This window comes from Tupaia chinensis, unplaced genomic scaffold, assembly GCF_000334495.1.
Source record: "Tupaia chinensis unplaced genomic scaffold, TupChi_1.0 Scaffold000225_1, whole genome shotgun sequence".
NCBI lineage: Eukaryota > Metazoa > Chordata > Mammalia > Scandentia > Tupaiidae > Tupaia > Tupaia belangeri.
This window is the reverse complement of record NW_006159700.1, coordinates 2,905,791-2,925,247: the sequence shown is the minus strand read 5'-3', so window position 1 is coordinate 2,925,247 and position 19,457 is coordinate 2,905,791. Positions and strand designations below refer to the sequence as shown.

Genomic DNA, 19,457 nt, shown 5'->3' with positions numbered 1-19,457 from the left:
CTGGCCCCAAAACATGGAGTTTGCTTTTCTTCCCTTTTTTTCAAATCTGCCTGGTGCTCTCATTGAAGTGGAAGTGAGACTGGTGAAATATATCAGTCCTTCACTGGAGAGGAAGTGAGACTGATTATGCTAAATAGGCATGTGTCAACTGATAAAGGAAGGATGAGCCCTTTGTAGATTCAGATAGCTACATGGGAATTTCCATTATAGAGGTAAAATGCTGGATATAGAAGTCAAATTCTAGAGCATTATAAGGGCTAGAGGTACATATCAAGGAGTCATTTTTACATTAAAATCATAAGAGCATGGCCCAGCTGCACTGCCACAAGTGACAGGCAACGCTACATGAGACTGAGGCCTGGACCAACCTGGACAAGCTGTGCAGGTTAGCACGTGCCTATGTTCCTAGCCAACTGGTAGGTTAGGGCAGAGTATCACAATGGTGCGACCCTATCAAAATGCCTCTCTCTCCATCTTTTTTCTTTCTTTCTTCATTTTCCTCCTTCTATTCTATCTTATTAAAAAGAAAAAAAAAGAATATCACAGGAGTGGCTCCCCTAGCTGACATTGCTACTTAGCAGGCCAAGGACACATAGGAGGCCCAGTTCATTCCTGGTCGACCCTAAAATGCCAGGAGCAGTAGCACAGGCCTGTTGTCACAGCTACTCGAGAGGCTGAGACAAGAGGATTGTACCATGATGAGACCCTTTCTAAGAAAACAGCACCACCTACCACACACACACACACACACATTAACTAAACCACCAGAGCCTTTGGATCAGCCAGTTAGACCATCAATAACAAAAGACACAGACGTGACCAAAAGGAGCATGTGCCCTGATAGGTAACTAATGGTAGAGAGCTCTTCTTACTTAAAACAAGTTACTTATATCAAACAATGTCATAACTTTGAGGTGGTCTATTGAGTCCAACTGGCCATTGTATCTAAGGCCACTCTCTGAGAATTTCCTTGCAGTGGTGCTCCTCATGAGAGGGTCGAAACCTCTTAGGAACATTCTAATGAAGTTATAGGCGAAAGGAGAGAGCACCTAAGGACTAATGCTATCTTCTATTGCCTACATTTTCAGGGGTGATATTCAATTTATTTAACCACCAGTAGAGCATGGGTACTGACCAATCAGAACAGACAAGTTGGTACCCTTTGCTAGATCATGGAGTTTTCTAGGTGACTTTGGGAGAGGACGTTATTTAAAGAGCTTAAGGCTATAGCAATTTATAATAGTTTGCCAATTGAAAGGTTCAGTGTTTTAGATCTACTTAGATCTCTTTTTCTGGCTGGAAACTTGCATCTTTATTATTATAATTTTACCTCAAAAACATTTCTCAAAACTATCCACTTTGGTTTATCTCTACTGAAGAATGCCCTTCTCTCCAGCAGCGAAACCTTCTTTTATATTGCAACATTCTTCTTCCTGCCCTCTCTGCACCTCTAATTCTTTTTTCACCATCTGAATTAGGCCAGAAATTTTTCCAAATCCAGTCACTCTACCACCATGTGCCTTGAGGAAAGTACTGTGTGTGTTTTCACTAAAGCTTTTTGTGATATTAACTGCTGGGAGATCAGAGATGAGTATCACTGGGCAGAGATGTTCTTCTCCCTCCATTTTGTGTTCTTTAGGTGTCAGCTTCAGGCACTTCAACAAAAAACACCACCACCACCAACAACAACAACAAAACAATAGCACAGTGAAAATAGAAAATGATTAAGCAGCACACATACCAGACCTGTGGGAGCTGAGTTTATGGGGGAAACTCACAGAAGCTGCAGCAAGACTAAAAATGGCTTCCTTTATCATGAACCACATCTGGAGAATCATTGTGGAATCCTGTGGGGCCAAGATCAGACTCTGGGAAAGGGACCCAGGCCCGTGGGCTATGGGGCTTTTATGCTGCATGATTAAGGAAGCACTAGGTCAGAGGCTGGGATACAACAGCATGTGTCTTAACTTAGTCTACCCCTAAATTATAGCCTGAAATGAGGGCTTAATCAGTATTTTTTGGAAAATCATTCCAAGGAACAGGAGGGACAGGGAAAATGAGCAGGAAAGGAGGTGACATCAATCCAAGGATATGCTCTTGAGCTTTTACCACTTGGGCTATTGAGGTCCATTTTGCTGGTACTTCTAAAAAGTAACAGAGTACATTTTAGAATCATCAGCCCAAGGGATGCACTATAGTCTGAGCGTTTGCATTCCCCCCCACCCACCATTTCATGTTGAAATTTAAGCACCAGTGTGGTAGTTTTAGGTCAGGCCATTGGGAAGTGATTACATCATGTGGGCAGACTCATTGTGAATGGGATTAATGCCCTTAAAGAGGCCCCAGAGAGGCCGTGTCCCTTCCACCATGTGAGGACACAGTGAGAAGGCAGCATCTGTGGACCAGGAAGCAGGCCCTCTTCAGACATAAAATCTATCTTGATATTAGATTCTATAGAATGTGAGAAGTGATAAAAAAAAAAAAACAGAAGTTTTGTATAAGCTACCCAGCAGTCTATGCTATTTTGTTATAGCAGCCCAAATGAATTAAGACAGGATGGAAGAGGGGAGTGTGTACCTACTGGCCCCTGTCCTCCACTGGTCAAAGGTTGCAGGGAGGTTAATTCCCTCACATTTTCAGATGTGTTCATACAACAGAATGGCTGAGTGGGTCTCATCAGGAGTCCAACTCCAGTGGCAGAGAAGCCCCCTGTCAAAGGGTCATGTCATTTGAGGTAAGGTACAGTCAGGTTACATCTGGTGGAGCCAGCTGATGCAATGACAGCTAGAATTATAAAATGTGTTCTGAAAGGATATGAAGTAGAGAACAAAAAGTGTCTGATACACACCATGACTTTTGGGAAGTTAGCTGCAGCCTTTTCCTCTGAGCTTAGTGTTTGGGGTTGAGGGAATGTACCATCTCACCACTGGCTTGATCAAGGAGCTGGTGTCCAATCCTTGTATATACAGCTATACGGTGATGAGCTGGTAGCATGAATTGCTACATTACCATTCAGGTTTGGGAGAACAGCAGCTCCTTTCTTGACGTGATTGGAAAACTGGTTTCCACCTTGCAATTGACTATGTGATTGCTTTAAACAGAACTGTATAGAAGGCCAACTCATTCTGGAAGGGTAGACTCTGACTAACTTATTATTATTATTTTTTTGACATTTTACAGGTTTAGATGGGAGGAAAGAAGAAAATGTCTTATGATAGCAAAATGGGGAAGGAATTTTTTTTTTTTCAAAAGAAAAAGGAAACTATTAAAGAGCACTCAGGGGTCTGAAGTCAGAGGTGCTTCACTGAATACTGAAAAGAAGCTATTCCTCTACTGTCAGATTAGCTGAACTTCAGATGAAGCCTTGTATGTAATCTGCCATATGTATCCATAATCCAAATATGATGTTTTTACTATCTTTTTTTTTAATGAAAAGGTTTGATTGATATTACAAAGGATCCAGACTTTAATGGAATTTATGATGAAGACATGAATGAAGATCCAACATATGACCCCAATAGCCCTGAAGAAAAAGCCGTATTTATGAAATATGCTGAAAATATTATGCTAAAGTTGACATTCAGTACCACACAAATTCAACAGCATGAAAATATTTTTATATTTGAGACAGCCTATTGGCTTACTAATGCTATAAAATGTAATCAGGATTATCTTGATATTTGTACCTATCAGAGACTACAGCAGAGATTGTATCTTCAAAAAAAGGTTATCCAAAAACACTTTGAGAAGAAAAAGGAAATCAGAAGAGGGATAGGATATTTAAAGTTAATATGTTTTCTGATTCCATTTCTACTGAGTTTAAAAAAGAAGATGAAGGTTCCATATTTAAGTAGTCTGCTTCAACCTTTTTCAGGTAAGAATATCACCAAAAATCAAATATAAACTACAGATATTTATTAAATGTATATTTATATTAAATTCTGGATTTAGTGTGTGGGTCCAGGCCTGTAATCTAGCTGTAATTGGTTAGAGGAAACAAAATTTAATGTCTTCAATGTAATTAACAATGCTTGATATATGTACATGGCATTTTATATATATTTATGCCAATTACAAGAGTTACTGAAAGATTTAAAATACGACCACAGTAAATAGGGAAACATGTCATGTTCATGATGGGACAGTAATGTGAATATATCTTATCTCAACCAAATTGTAAATTCAACACACTTCTGTTTAAAATCCTATAGTATTTTCATTAATGTTTACAAAGTAATTCAGCAATTAGTGTGGTTCATGAATGTATTACATTTCTGAAAAAGGTTGAAACACATTTTTAAAAACTATGTCAATTCAATGAGGGTAATTTGGGCACTGTAATAAACAAATAGAGCAATATGAGAGAGCTGAAATAGGGCCAAACTTACATGGAACTTTACAGAACCTCAGTACAAACTCTGCATCCTACCCAGATTAGCACAAATTTACACATTGTTGTTGGTGTCCACACATGCAGGCTTATTATAATGGGTTTTCTATTCAGATGGCAATTTTTTAGTAGAAATTTTGTATATCATTTAGTGAAAATTTGTATTGAGAATTAAGACAGTAAAGATTTTCTACATCTGTGAACTATTTAAAAATGGAATTATGACAGTGCTTGCCCCTAGGGCAGGAGGAAGTATGTATAAAGGGCCTTGTTTAAAGAGGACATTAACTATATCTATAATTTTAATACTTAAATTACTGGAACCAAATATGACTAAATGTTAACAGTTGACTCCAGGTGGTAAGATTAGAGGGTTGTATTATTCTCTGTGCTTTTTTGTACCTTTTACATTTCTCAAAATACATGATGTACCTTGTATTGATGAAACTATAATAGACTAGCCAGTCAGAGTATTGAACACACCTAATCTTTGCTGGGATATTTTTTATTAATTTTTTTAAATAAGTTATGTTATATGTGGTATCATTAATTTGCAAAAATATGGGCTGGTTCATTTTATTATGTGAAAAATACCTATTTTTTTGTAAATTTTATTTACATTTAATCATTGTACATCTTTTTTTTTTTTTTTTTTTGAGAGGTTTTTGCTATGGGGTGCATGCTCTTGCCAGAAAGAAAGAGAGTGACAGACAGACAGAAAGCAAGAAATCAGCCCCCCAGGGTGAGTGGTCACACCACAATCCCTTCTCCTCCATTCTCCTCTCGGGATCTTGGGCATGCACGCACACACACCTGGTGTGAGTTTAAGCCACCAGGTCCAGGACTCGAACTGTGGTCAGCTACGTGGGAGTCCAGTGATATAGCCATTACACTAACTGCTGGTCCCATTCATTGTACATCTTTATAGAGTATGGTATGATTTTGCTAAGCATGCATGTAAATCAAGTCAAAGATATTACTATATGTATTATTTTCAACAGAAACCTTTACATTCTAGTGTCAGATGTTTTCTCTCTGAGCTCTCCCTCCCATCCTCCACCTATTTCTTTGCAGTGTCTCTTTTTACCTAAACTAGTTCAGGTAAGTTTTTATTTATTTAACCAAAGATTCTGTAAGACACTGAGTTTTAAGTCTTTTCTGATCATTGGAGGTAAGATATTAATCATGAGCTCACTCACATAAATAAAAGAGTAGAATAGTATTTTTACTGTATTTTTGAAATGTCTGCATAAAGAAACTACAGAAAACACTCAAGATATACATCTAAGTATATTCTGAATGTTCAAAATATGTATATGCAGTAAGAACATAAATAATTTTATAGAATAACATAGCCAAGATTTTAATTTCATGTGGAATTGTTTCACTTTGTTTACAAGAATGAAAATTTAGATCTCCAAGACAATGATTGCTTTTTGCTATTCAATTTTTAAATGAATGTTTGTTTTTATTTTTATAGATGACAAGGTCAAGACAGAGAGAGAATTGCCTCCATTTATTTACGGACGAAATTTTAAATGCCAGAATTTTCACTACAAAGAGAATCAATATTTTCATGTTCATGGAGGAATTGAATTTGACATCAGCACCCCTCCAATTGAGAATGCTTTGGAAGACATAAAGGTTTAACTTAATATTCCTGAGATTGTCACTTCACAACTCTTTCATCCTGTTCTCCAACCACAACAAGCCTCTATTTGTACAGGCACTGGACACATCTTCAAATGCTTATTCTCAGACTCACAAATCTTTCCATACAATATGTTAACATAAATTAAGTGCAACTATGTAAAGTACTGTGTTGGATGTCAGAGATAAAGTGACAAGTTTGCTAGATAGAGCTTTCATTCTCACAGAATTTGCGGACTTCTGACAGGCCATATTTCCTTCAAATAGTTAACCATAGAGTACAGTGGCAATCTCTAAATACTCACTACATAATCTTCCATTTTCCTCAAAGATTTGTGTAAGAACAGAGTTCCTCTTTCTGTTTGGGAACCACAATTCTCCACCTGACATTTACTATAAATATTATATATTCCAGTTGTCATTGCTTTTCTATCTTCTCTATATTATACATCTTTCCTTTTGTATATTTTCCCTCATTCTCAAAGTAGGGATTGAATTTATGCAGTTACTATCAGAGTCTTCTGAGACATTAAAAATGTATCTTCTCTCTATATAACATTTTATATAAAAAAGAAACCTTATAGGGACCAGCAGTTAGTTGTAATGGCTGTGTCGCTGGACTCCCATGTAGTCAACTGCAGTTCGAGTTCTGGACCTGGTTGCTTAAACTTACGTCGGGCTCATGTGTGTGCATGCTCAAAATCCCAAGAGGAGAATGGTGGAGAAGAGATTGCAACATGGCCATTCCCCGCGGGGTGGGGAGGGGGTGATTTCCCCCTTTCTGTCTCTCTGTCTCTCTCTTTCTGGCAAGTGCATGCACCCTATAGCAAAAACCTCTCAAAAAAAAAAATCTTAGAATTGTTTACATTTGTTTAATAATGTGTTTTTTAGTAACATAATTTATATTTTAGAAAAATTTAGAAAAAATACGAGTTTGTGCTGCTAATATATTTGCAGAAGATTCAGGATACAAAGAACATTATTCAATCCCAGTCACAGAACTTCATGGAAAACGGTGAGGAATGTTCAGTAGTTATTTACATTATCCACAACTTGTTGGAAGTTAGCAGAGACTGAGGAGAGAGGCAGAAGACTAACTTGAAATCTTAGGATGGATTACTAGCCAGTAACAGATCAAAATTCCCCCGTGAGTGACAGACAGTCTCAACAAAGTATCAAATGTTGTCATTATTACTTCCTACAGTTTCATATATTCTATGTAAAAATACTTAGAGCTTGTAATTAGTTCTTATGATTAAAACAGTGGTTAAATAGCAATGAAGATAGGGATCAAATCCTAAGGGTCAACTAAAAGAAGTAGTCTCAGTACATACCACTTACTTTCCTTAAGTTACATTATTTTAAAACTTCTTCTGCCAGGTCTTTTTATGTCTGCCATTTTTTGGAGTGTTATGTTTCTTTTGATATTGTCACAGTTTTTTATGTGCTGTGTTCTTGGATTATCATCACTTGGACACTGAAGTTCAGAAATATGAGAAATAGAACTCACAGGAAACATTTGGATTAGATGTAGAGATTTTGAAAGTATGTAGGGAAGTTTGTTTTTAAGGCACAGAAATAGTTGCCAAGATAAGACCACTATAACACTCAATAATATGAACTTTAAAAAAGAGGGTGGGGATGGAACCGTCAGGTGGTGTAGTCATTGGGGCACTAGATTCCCATGTGACTGATCATGTTTCTAGTCCAGAACTCAGTGGGTATGTGTATATGCATGCCCAAATCCCCAAGAGGAGAAGGGATTGCAGCATGGCCATCCTTCCCTGGGGTGGGGAAGGGGGGTGGTGATATCTTAGTTTCTGTCTCTGTCTCTCTGGTGAGTGCATTTGCCCTATAGCAAAAATCTCTAAAAAAGAAAGAGAAAGAGAGAAAGAAAGAAAGGAGAGAGGGGTGAGGGAGGGGCAGAGGAGGGAGAGCCAAGGAGACTGAGAAGGGATGATGCAACTAGAGGAGGACCAAGAGAGTGTGATAGCATGGAGGCCAAATGGGAAGAATTTTAAGAATATGGAAATGATTAAGAAGCACTAAATACAATAGAGAAAGATGCCAAGTCAAGTGACTAAAGAGAGCCCTCATAATTTGCATGTGATTTGCTAAGAGAATATTTGTGGGGTTATAGTTAAAGGAGGCTATTTGCAGTGACTTGTAGCGTAAAGTGGAGGAGAGTTAATAAGATATACAGAAGTAAAAAAATATATAAAATTCTTTCAAGATGCATGTCAGTAAGGATGATAATAAAAATAAATTATAGGAAGTAGCAGGATAAAGGACGAAAGGTGGATCTTTTTATTGAATCCTGCCTGAATGTACATGTAGTACTAGACTGAAGTCAAAGACCCTCAGATAATGACCCCAGGACTTTGAAGGGAATCAACTAGCAGATCTACTGCCTATAGGCTGGACCGAGAATGTGCATCTTCCTGTAAGAGGAGTTGCTTAGTCAGGAGCCCAGCACATGTACACATACTCCATTTATGCTCTTTGCCAAGATAAATAGTGTCCTGGAGATACCTCTTAGTCTTTATTCTCCAGATCTGACAGGCTTCTGGGGTATCAGAGATCTTGGAACTCAGGGAAGCAGCTGGGATAAAATCTGTACATGAGGAGAGGCTGTTACTGGAGAAGGAGTATGGTTAGTATAAACACACTCCCAGAGAGAGATCCAGTCATGTTGTTGCAATAGGATGTTATAGTGGAATATTTTCTCTAGTTGCTGACTAATGCACAACATTTGGTCATCAATGTTAGTATATAGTTGGTAGATAGATGTGAATTGATAGGTATTCTTTTTGTTTGTTTAATTTGCAAGTGGGTGCTCACAAGAGAGAGACAGATATGGAGAGAAAGGGAAAGTGAGAAAGCATCCTTCATGGGGCATGGTCACCCTACAATCCCTTTTCCTCCATTTTTCCCACCTTTTAGGTTTTTGGGCACACATGCACATGAGCTCAGCATGTTGGTTTTTTTTTTTTTTTTCAAGTCATGGGTCTAGAACTTGAAACTCATGGTCTATCATGTGAGAACTAGCCTCCTTAATCACCAGGCCATTAGCTGGCCTTAATTTTCAAGTTTTCAAAGCAAATGTAAGTTGTTTCCCAGACCCAGCCAACACAGAGTAAAAGTAAGTACCACAAGTAGAGTAATAATCACTAGTTTGTTGTCTCCTATACCAATTACCAAAGAACCTTCAGTCACCTGTAAAATCTGTTATTTTTGGAATTCTACATACTAATAGATCAGCATTCTTAGCCACTATGAGGTATCTTCAGTTTCCTCCTTCTTGTCAGTGTCTCCTGAGATGACCCATTGCTAGGTGCCCTCTCCCAATAAACCCACGGAAGGCAGCTCTACACTTATGCTGCTGTTTCTGGAACTGCTTCTGCTCCCAGTTGTGAAGTTGGTGTCACATCTGGGGCTGGCTCTGATGCCTTATAAGTAGTAGTATCAACCATGAGGCAACCAGGTATCCACTTTTGGGTTCATGGTGTCTATTCTTCTCAGTATGTAAATACCAAATGAAGATTAGGTGTTTCCTTCTAGAAATTCAGCTTAGTTATATTACAAACCAATTATCCAAGTCTGCTCTGTATAGCTCCTTAAGGTCCTAGAGCCTGTCACCACTGAGATTTGGAGACCATGCCATCATCATGATACTGATTAAAGTCTTCAAATCTAAGTAGGATTCAGAATACCTGTACCTTCATTTTGGAGGCTGGGGTCTTAAAAGCTAATAGTTTCCCATTGATGAAGACATCACTTCTGCATGTTGGGAACAATGGATAGGTGATAAGTCAGGGTTTGGCACTATACCTGTGAGGTATGGGTGAAGACAGTCTTCAGTTTATAATTTTTTTAAAAGAGATTTTGCTATAGGGTGCATGCACTTTCTGGAGAGACAGTGAGAGACAAAGAGACAGAAAGCGAGAAATCGCCCTCCAAGGAGGATGGCTGTGCTGCAATCTCTTTTCCTTCATTCTTCTCTCAGAATCTTGAGCGTGCACGCACATGTGCCCAGCATGAGTTTTAAGTTGCCAGGTCAGGGACTTGAACTATACTCGACTATGTGGGAGTTCAGCAACATAACTGTTGTGCCATCTGCTGGTCTCAGTTTATATTCTTTTTTTTTTCTTTTTTGGAGAGATTTTCGCTATAGGGTGTGTGCGCTCGCCAGACAGACAGAGAGAGACATAGAGACAGAAAGCAAGAAATCACCCCCCAGGGGGATGGCCACGCCACAATCCCTTCTCCTCCATTCTCCTCTCAGGATCTTGGGCACGCATGCACATGCACCCGGTGTGAATTTTAAGCCACCGGGTCCGGGACGCGAACTGCGGTCGACTACATGGGAGTCCAGCGACATAGCCATTACGCTAACTACTGGTTCCCTCAGTTTATATTCTTGAGGTCTGGTTTCCTTTGGGGGGAATAAGTTGATGAATAGGAAGAATGATACCCTCAAACAAATGTGAGCAGATCCTCAAACATACCCCCACCTGTGCATTGAGGCCTATTATATTCAGTAAACTGGGGATGAAGATCAAGGAAGGGAGTATTAGTCTCTATAATACAGGAGAGTGCTAACTTTCCTGCAACTGACCCATGGGGCCCAGTGATTTCCCCCTCACCTAATCAGCAAGGAGTTTCTTTAGCATGGAGTATCATTAATTCGTTTCCCCAAAAAATTAGTATAATGAAATAAATTTCTCAGAACTCAAGAAAATTTACAGTCCCTGAGCAGCAGAGTGAAGAGCCACAGTGGGTATGGGGGTTTGGGCACTGTTGAGAATACCACACCTACAGTAATAAATAGCTGCATTCAGAGGAGCAATCCAGGTAACATCAAGAGGCTTCATAGAGTCGGCAGCTGATTCCCCAATGAAATCTGGGCCTGGGAAGTGGAGGAGGGCCATCTTTCCTTTATCTGTGATGATAAGCAACCCCACGGGTCAGTAATCAAAATATGTCACTTTTCTATTCGAGAGGGTTGAAAGCCCCCCGCTTTGTCCCAGGGACCTGCTAGGTTGGGGGTTTCTCTAGTTCACTGGCAAGTGTATAAAAGCCAAGGAGCCATTACCCAAAGCACTACTGTCAGGTCAGGCTCAAGGAAAAACCTCGGGAAATCAGTTATCGGCATAATTAGATTAAAGAATAAGACCAGCAGATGGCATAATGATTATGTCACTGGATTCCCATGTATTGGACCATGGTTCGAGTCCCGGACCTGGAGGCTTAAAACTCATGCTGAGCCCATGTGTGTGTGTGTGCCCAAAGTTCCCAGAGTAGAATTGGAGGAGAAGGGATTGCAGCATGGCCATCCCCCCTAGGGTGATTCTCACTTTCTGTCTCTCCATTTCTCTTTGTCTCTCTGGCAAGCACATGTGCCCTGTAGCAAAAATCTCTCTCTAAAAAGAAAAAAAAAAAAAGAGTAAGAGGAGGGTCAGCAGACAGAAGATAAAATGCCTTCAGCCAGAATTAGGGCTTTTAGTGACCTTTGGGCAGTACACCCATTCACTGGCATGGGACAGAGTCAATCCAGGGGGCTACTATGAAGTTACTTTTATATGAAAACCTAGATTGAAATAGAAAGTCGAATTTTGCCAGCATAGGAAAAAAAAAACAGCAAATAACTTCAAAGTTACAAAAAAATATTTTTTCCTTTATTTTTCATAGCTACTATGTGATCTGTTTTGAACTGGAAACTTTCTATCAGCAGTTATATAAGACACAGTGGTGGGGAGCCATAAATGAAATAGTGAAAAATCTGAGAGTGAAAAGACTTCCACTGACAGATGCTCAATTACATGAACAATTTAAGAAAAAATTTGGTTTCAAAAAAGCTATGAAATGCAAGGTATTTCATACCACCACATAATCTACTGTAAGAAGTTACATACTATTGATAAGTACATGCTTCAAACAAATTTTTAATCTTAGAGATAAATAATAAGTCTTCGGCTGAAATAAAAATTCACATTTCAGTAGCTGAAAGGTTATATATTCTGGATTATAAATTTATGGCAGAGTATAAGACAACCTGTTAACGAACTGGATTATGAATAATCTTAAAAATGGTTAATGTTTATTGCTTATTTTCAATGCCAGGCGCTATTACACATCAAAAAACTCTTTTAAGGTACTAGCTCTGTTCTTAGCATTCCTTCTATGCAAATGAGAACACTGAAGTGTAGAAAATTAAGGATCTTTCTTAAATTATACAGTTAGCAAATGGCAGAGCCAGACTTCAGTCCTCGAGATTAAACCTAAAAAGCAAATCTAATATCCTAAATCAAATCTCTACATCTGTTTCAACAAGTCTGACTTACAGCTCCTGGAACTGATGAATTAATGTTAGCAACTGATGTTTACTTTCCTTTTATTTGTTTTAATGTTCCTAAATTAAACGCTCTAATAGTTGGTTTACTTAATTTTTAAATAATAGTAACAAGCAAGTCCAGATGAAGATTTCTTAACCTCTCCATTTTGAAACCTAGAGTCAACATTTTTACTTTTTTTTTTTTAAAATAGCTATGTATTTCAATGTTCTAGACTTCTCATTTACATTGTTTTAAAGGAGAGAAGAAAACTCATGATCTCCATTTGTTTTGTTTTGACTTTTTTTTTTCTGAGTGTTTTTTGCCATAGGGCATGTTTGCTTGCCAGAGAGGCAGAGAGAGACAGACAGAAAGCGAAAAATCACTCCCTAAGAGGGATGGCCACACCGCAATCCCTTCTCCTCCATCCTCCTCTTGAGATTTTGAGCATGCATGCATACAAGCATGAGTTTTAAATCATCGGGTCCAGGATTTGAACTGCAGCCAACTCCGCTGTCGACTAGATGGCAGTCCAGTGACATAACCATTATGCCATCTGTTGGTCCTGGTCTGCATTTGCTTTTAAACTGGTTCAGAAAAATCTTCATCTTTGTTTTGTTTGCAAAGAAGAATCTGCAACTTTCCTTTAAAAAGAGAAAAAGAAGAAAACTCCCAACTTTTTTTCTTTTTATGTTTTAAGTACTTACAGCCCTAACAACTTGAATCTTTGTCCAGTGGGAAGCTTCCACCTGAATCTTGTAAAAATTCTGCTATGTTTGAACAGCTCTGTTATGATTGTGTTACTATATGTATTTCGTATATTTTTCTTAAACCAAACTTTAGGTGTATTTTGAAAAAACTAATTCTAGCTTTTTAAATAATTTTAGAGCATCCCATTTGGTATGAAGTCTGCAGTTGAAAGAGGGTTGTCTGCTGTTTTCCATACATTTAGCCGTAAAACCTCCAGCTCGACAATCAATGTGTCAGATGAAGCCGGCTACGCTATTTTCCATCACGCTGCTCTCCACAACAGGGTTTCCATTATCTGCCAGCTGCGCAATGCTAACTTCAACGTCAACCAGAGACGCTTTATTATGTTTAGCCAAGGTAACGCAAAGTTTCTGAACCTCAAATTTTTCCTTTTACTTTCCCCTCATTTGGCTTTAAGCATGCATGTTGATTTTAGAACAAGGTAAAATTTGATATTGCCACCTAGAGCAGACGTGAGGGTTTTTTTTTTTTCATATACTTAAAACAGTGTCACCTTCTGGGGCCAGCAGGTGGTGTAGTGGTTAAGGCTCTGGACTCCCACATAGTCGACAGTGGTCAAGTCCCAGAGTTGGTAGCTTGACATCCATGCAAGGAACATGTTCATGTGTGCCCAAAATCTTAAGAAGGGAATGGAGGAGAAGGGATTGTGGCATGGCTAATCCCCTCAGGGGTGGTTTCTTACTTTCTACTCTTTGTCTCTCCAGCAAGCACATGTGCCCTATAGGAAAAATCTCTCTGAAATAGAAGAGTGTCACCTTTTAGTTTCCTAACTGTCCTTATGGCTAGCTTATACAGTATTATACTTGTTCGTTATGTCTCCCTCACTTTAATACAAGCTCTCTTAGGGATAAGTTTTAATCTACTCTGTTTGCCATAGTATCCTAGTGTTCAGAAGGAAGCCTGGCCTTAGCAATTTTTCTAGGAAATATCTGCTGAGTGAATGGATGTAGGATAGCATTTAATAAGCACTGGAAATTACTATTAATATGTCCTGTGTGCTGTAGAAATTTATAGAAAATAATTTCCATTTGCTGAGATCAGGTAGATGAGATAGATTTTGAAGTATGGAAAACATGATCTACTGGTGATATTATTGTTTAACCGGTACAAAATCGTCCCAACTAAGTTTCGACCAGCCAGTTGAAAAACAGCTTCCAAGTTTGCTCTGATGGGGTGCCAGGTACATGTGGATGCTTGATAGAAAGTTACACTTAGTACTGTTCGATGTAAGCCTGCCATCTCTTACCTAACTGCGGTCATTTCGTTCTTATTCATATCAGTCTTTTTGACTAACTTAGGGAACTATTCTATAGTGATAATCATACTTCTGTGTATATTTCCTTTTAAAACAGAGTCATCCAAAATGGACATGAAAAAAGAAAGAAATGGTAAGCGCTAAGTAAAATATTTGGTGCCCTTAAGTGTTGCATATATTAAAGATTTTCTTATAATATATAATCTTCAAAATGCTCTGTCTCTTGGGCAGGTAACATGCCATGTTTTGTATTCATTTGGAAATATAAAGTTTTTCTACCCATGACTTTTTATCAATATTTCTCTTAAGTTTGGTTTTGTTTTTTGAGTGTTTCTTGGTTTAACCATGGAATTTGCTGTCACCTCTACTTATATAAATTTAGGCCTCAAAGTGTTTTTCGCATCTAAAAAAATAAATAAATAAAGCAAGTTAATTTTTAAATCTGCTGCCATCTAGTGGTAGTAACAGTCTACTAGGTCAGAGGAATTAGGAATTAGTCATTCATTTGTCATTCTTTTTATTTTTTTTCCAAGAGTGAGTTTTGTTACAGGGCACGTGCGCTTGCCAAAGAGACAGAAAGAGACAGAGACACAGAAAGCAAGAAATCACCTCCCAGGGAGATGACCACACCACAATCCCTTCTCTTTCATTATTGGGATCTTGGGTCTGCATGCACACGCACCCAACATGAGTGTTAAGTCATTGGGTCCAGGACTTGAACTGCAGTCATCTATATGGGAGTCCAGTGATATAACCATTACACCATCTGCTGATCCTGGAATTAATAATTTTAACTTGACCTGAGTATTGGATAAAGAGAAAACCAGAGAGACCAGCAGATAATATAATGGTTATGTTGCTGGACTCCCACACAGTTGGCCATGGTTCAAGTCCTGGACCTGGTGGTTTAAAACTCATGCCAGGCACATGTGCATGCATGCCCAAAATCCTAAGAGGAGAATGGAGGAGAAGGGATTGCAGTGTTGCCATCAGCCCTGGCAGGTGATTTCTCACTTTCTGTCTCTCTGTCTTTCTCTGTCTCTCTGGCAAGCACATGCGCCCTATAGCAAAAACCTCTCAAAAAAAAAGGAGAGAGAAAACCAGAAAGATTTAAAGAGATTATACTTTCTATGTCTATATTTAAGAGGCTACACATTTATAATCTATATAAAATAATTCAAGGAGGGTTATTTTTAAAGAAACTACTTACAAAGGCTCAAATTGGCAAGAGGGGGGGGGATCGTTACTGGAACCAGCCACCGTCTGTTGGCCAAAGAACACAGCAAACCTGAGAAGACTTCAGTGAGGAACCGTGACTTCATTTTTCTCCCTCCTCCATCTACCTGCCAGGGCCCTCCCTTAGCAGAAACTCAAAAGGGCAGGAGGACAAGGGTTGCTCAATCGGTGGGGGAATGGGGGGTGGGGGTAAATTGTGAGTAGACCTGAGGGAAAAGAAGAAGCTTACTTGGCCCTCCTACCCTGGATGAATTTGCAGTTGAATAACAAAAGTGGGCCTCCTGCATTCTCTCTGCCTTTCTTTCTCTCAATTTCTTTTCTAGATATCACTTTTAGCTACTTCATATACATACACACTTTAAATAATTAGTTTTATTAAACTTTATTTATTTATTTACTTGTTTTAATTTGACCAGAGTGAGACAGAGAGAGAGAGAGAATGACAAAGCAAGCTGCCAGGTCTGGGACTCAAACTATGATTGGCCATCATGTGGGAGTCCAGAGCCCTTAACCACCATGCCATCTGCAGGCTTCCGGCTACCTCATACATTATTTATGTATTCATTGTTTCTCCTCACCTGAATATGAGCTTCATAAAGAACAAGGATTTGGCTATATTATTTACCACTGTTCCCTACCACCCAGAATAATGCCTAGCCTTAGTAGATGCTCAAGAAAGATTTGTTGCATGATTGCATGGTAGTTGAATGAAAGGTAGCATTTGATAATCATTGGCATAATTTGTATACTGTAATATTCTACAAAAGTTCAGAGAAAAGAGAAGGAAACATGACTTTCAGGTCCTATAGAGCATCTGCTTCTTAAACCAGGTTCCTCAATCAGAGAATAGTTTCTTCAGGCTATATAAGGCTCTTAAGAACTTTCTTGATTCTACCATGTCTTAGGGCAACCTTTCTTGTCCTTGTCATTATTGACATTGTGGGCTGGATAATTCTTTGTATACACAGCAGTTACTCAGGGACCTTGTGAAAATACAGAGTCTGATTAAGAGGGACTTGAATGGGAGCCAAGAAGCTGCATCTCTCTTAAGTGCACTTTAAAAAGAGGGAGAAGGACCAGCAGTTAGCTAATGGCTATGTCACTGGACTCCCACGTAGCCGACCATGGTTCAAGTCCTGGACCCAGTGCCTTAAACTCATGCCAGGCGTGTGTGCGTGCGTGCCCAAGATCCCAAGAGGAGAATGGAGGAGAAGGGATTGCGGCATGGCCATCCCGCCTGGGGGGTGATTTCTCGCTTTCTGTCTCTCTGTCTCTCTCTGTCTGTCTGGCGAACAAACGTACCCTATAGCAAAAATCTCTCAAGAAAAAGGGGGGGAGAAAAAGAGGGAGAAATAAAATGTATATTTTTGCCTTAAAACTGTGCTGAAATATTTTTGGAGGAGGGTAGACAGAAAAGAGAGAAGTATCAGTAGAAATTGTGGTATGTCTTGTTTTTATTCAGAGGGCATATGCACTCCCCAGAGAGAGGGAAAGTGAGACACAATCTCTTTTCTTCTCTTGGGATTTTGGACATGCGTGCACACACACCAAGCACATTTTTCAGACTGCTGAGCCTGGGACTTGAACCACAGAATTGGCCATGTTGGTTCCAGTGCCTTAACCACCATACCACCTGCTGGCCCCAGTGGAGTGGTTTTTAAAAACTCTTCACTTTGATGTGTTTCTCCTGCTGAGAGCAGCTAACTGCTTTTCATTGATTAAATTCCATCAGCCTCGTTAGGGGGAGCTACTCAGAAATCTTCCTAACGAACTAAATGTTGTAGACCGTGACATTGCCTGATGGCTGTAGGTGTTACTATCTCATCTGACTTGGGCTTAACTCTTTTTATTTATTTATTTATTTATTTTAATTTAAAGAAAGATTTTTGCTATAGGGTGTACGCTCCCTGGAGAGATACAGACAGAGACAGAAAGTAAGAAATCTCCACCCAGAAGAGATAATCATGCTGCAATCCCTTCTCTTTCAGGCTCCTCTCAGGATTTGGGGCACACATGCACATGCACCCAGCATGAGTTTTAAACCGCCAGGTCTGGTACTCGAACCATGGTCAACTACGTGGGAGTCCAGAGACATAACCATTACCCCATCTGCTGGTCCCTTGGGCTCAATTCTTAATGCACCTTTTTCTTGTTTCAAACCCTACTTACTGACCATTCTTTTGCCCATTCGGATTCATAGCTAACATGACTCCTCAACATACAGCAGATTGTCAAGGTTCCTACTTGATCTGACACATCTTCATGTCACTCTCCTGCCCATGCATGTGCTGATATCTATCTTTATCTACTTGTCTCCCTTGAACAAGATCACAATTAAACTCAGCTTCCTTTGACATATTCCACCCATATGATGGAGAGACCCTGTAGGCCTTATGGAGAAGTGGCACTTGAGCTTGACCATGAAGTATTTAGGTAGGTAAAAAGAAAGGAAGGTGGCATTTCGGCTGGATGGAAGGTAATTAGCCTTCTAGTGGCAGAAAGTTCCACATACAGGGACCAGCAGTTAGTGTAATGGCTATGTCGCTGGACTCCCATGTAGCCGACCATGGTTCAAGTCCTGGATCCAGTGGCTTAAACTCACGCCAGGCCCAAGATCCCAAGAGGAGAATGGAGGAGAAGGGATTGCGGCGTGGCCATCCTCCCTGGGCGGTGATTTCTCGCTTTCTATCTCTCTGTCTCTCTCTGTCTTTCTGGCGAGCACACATGCCCTATAGCCAAAACCTCTCCAAAAAAAAAAAAAAAAGAAAAGAAAGTTCGAAAGTTCCACATACAGTGGGACATCTATTATAATCAAAGATCCTAAACTCTCAAATTATCACCCAAAGTCTATTGTTTGTTTTTAGGGTTCACTCTCGGTATTATGCATTCTGCAATTTTAGACAAATTTTAATGACATATTTCCACCATTCTCTTCTTGTACAGGATATTGTTGCTATCCTAAAAATCCTCTCTGTTCCTCTCCTCTCCTTCCCCCTACCTCTGGCAATACTGTTTTTTGTTTGTTTGTTTGCTTGTTTTTCTTTTTTCTTTTTCAGGGGTTTTTGCTATAGGGCACATGCGCTTGCCAGAAAGACACAGAGAGAGAGACAGACAGAAAGCAACAGAAATCACCCCCCAGGTGGCATGGCCATGCCGCAATCCATTCTCCTCTCAGAATCTTGGACTGGCGGTCGACCACATGGGAGTTCAGCAACATAGCCATTACGCTAACTGCTGGTCCCCCCAGTAATTTCTTTATAATGCTGAAAAATACTCCATTATGCACATGTAGCACAAATTATTTATCCATTCACCTGCTAAAAGTCATCTGGATAAGCTTCCAAGTTGTATCAGTTCTAAATAAAGCTACTACTAACATCTATGTGCAGTTTTATTTTTTTTCAGTTTGCTATAGGATGTATATGCTTGCAAGAGAGAGAGACAGTGAGAGAGAGGGAAGTGTGAAATCACCCTCCAGGGGGATGGCTAAACTGCAATTCCTTCTCCTCTATTCTCTTCTCAGGACCATAGGCACACGTGCACATATGACCAGCATAATTTTTAAACCACCAGATCTGAGATTCGAATCACGCAGTTGGTCATGTGGGATCTAGCTGCCTGAACTTCCACACTACAGCTGGCCCATATATGCAAGTTTTTGTGCGGGCGTAAGTTTTTAACTGTCTTTGGATAAATACCAAAGAACATGTTTACTGGATCATATGACAAGAACATGTTCAGTTTTATGAGAAACTACCAGACTGCATTCCATAGTGGCCATACCGTTTTGAATTCCCTCCAGCAATGAATCAGAATTCCTGCT

At 39.5% G+C, this 19,457-nt stretch overlaps 1 protein-coding gene across 1 annotated transcript in view; it reads left to right on the top strand.

Annotated features, from left to right (window-relative positions):
• The window catches only part of ANKAR (ankyrin and armadillo repeat containing), a 69,323-nt gene that overhangs the window by 6,446 nt on the left and 43,420 nt on the right, over positions 1-19,457 (top strand). Inside the window, exons 2-7 of the mRNA XM_006147840.3 lie at positions 3,437-3,874; positions 5,871-6,034; positions 6,952-7,055; positions 11,732-11,912; positions 13,260-13,479; positions 14,496-14,531. Coding sequence (XP_006147902.1) covers positions 3,437-3,874; positions 5,871-6,034; positions 6,952-7,055; positions 11,732-11,912; positions 13,260-13,479; positions 14,496-14,531 — 1,143 coding nt within the window. The remainder of the gene's footprint in view (positions 1-3,436; positions 3,875-5,870; positions 6,035-6,951; positions 7,056-11,731; positions 11,913-13,259; positions 13,480-14,495; positions 14,532-19,457) is intronic.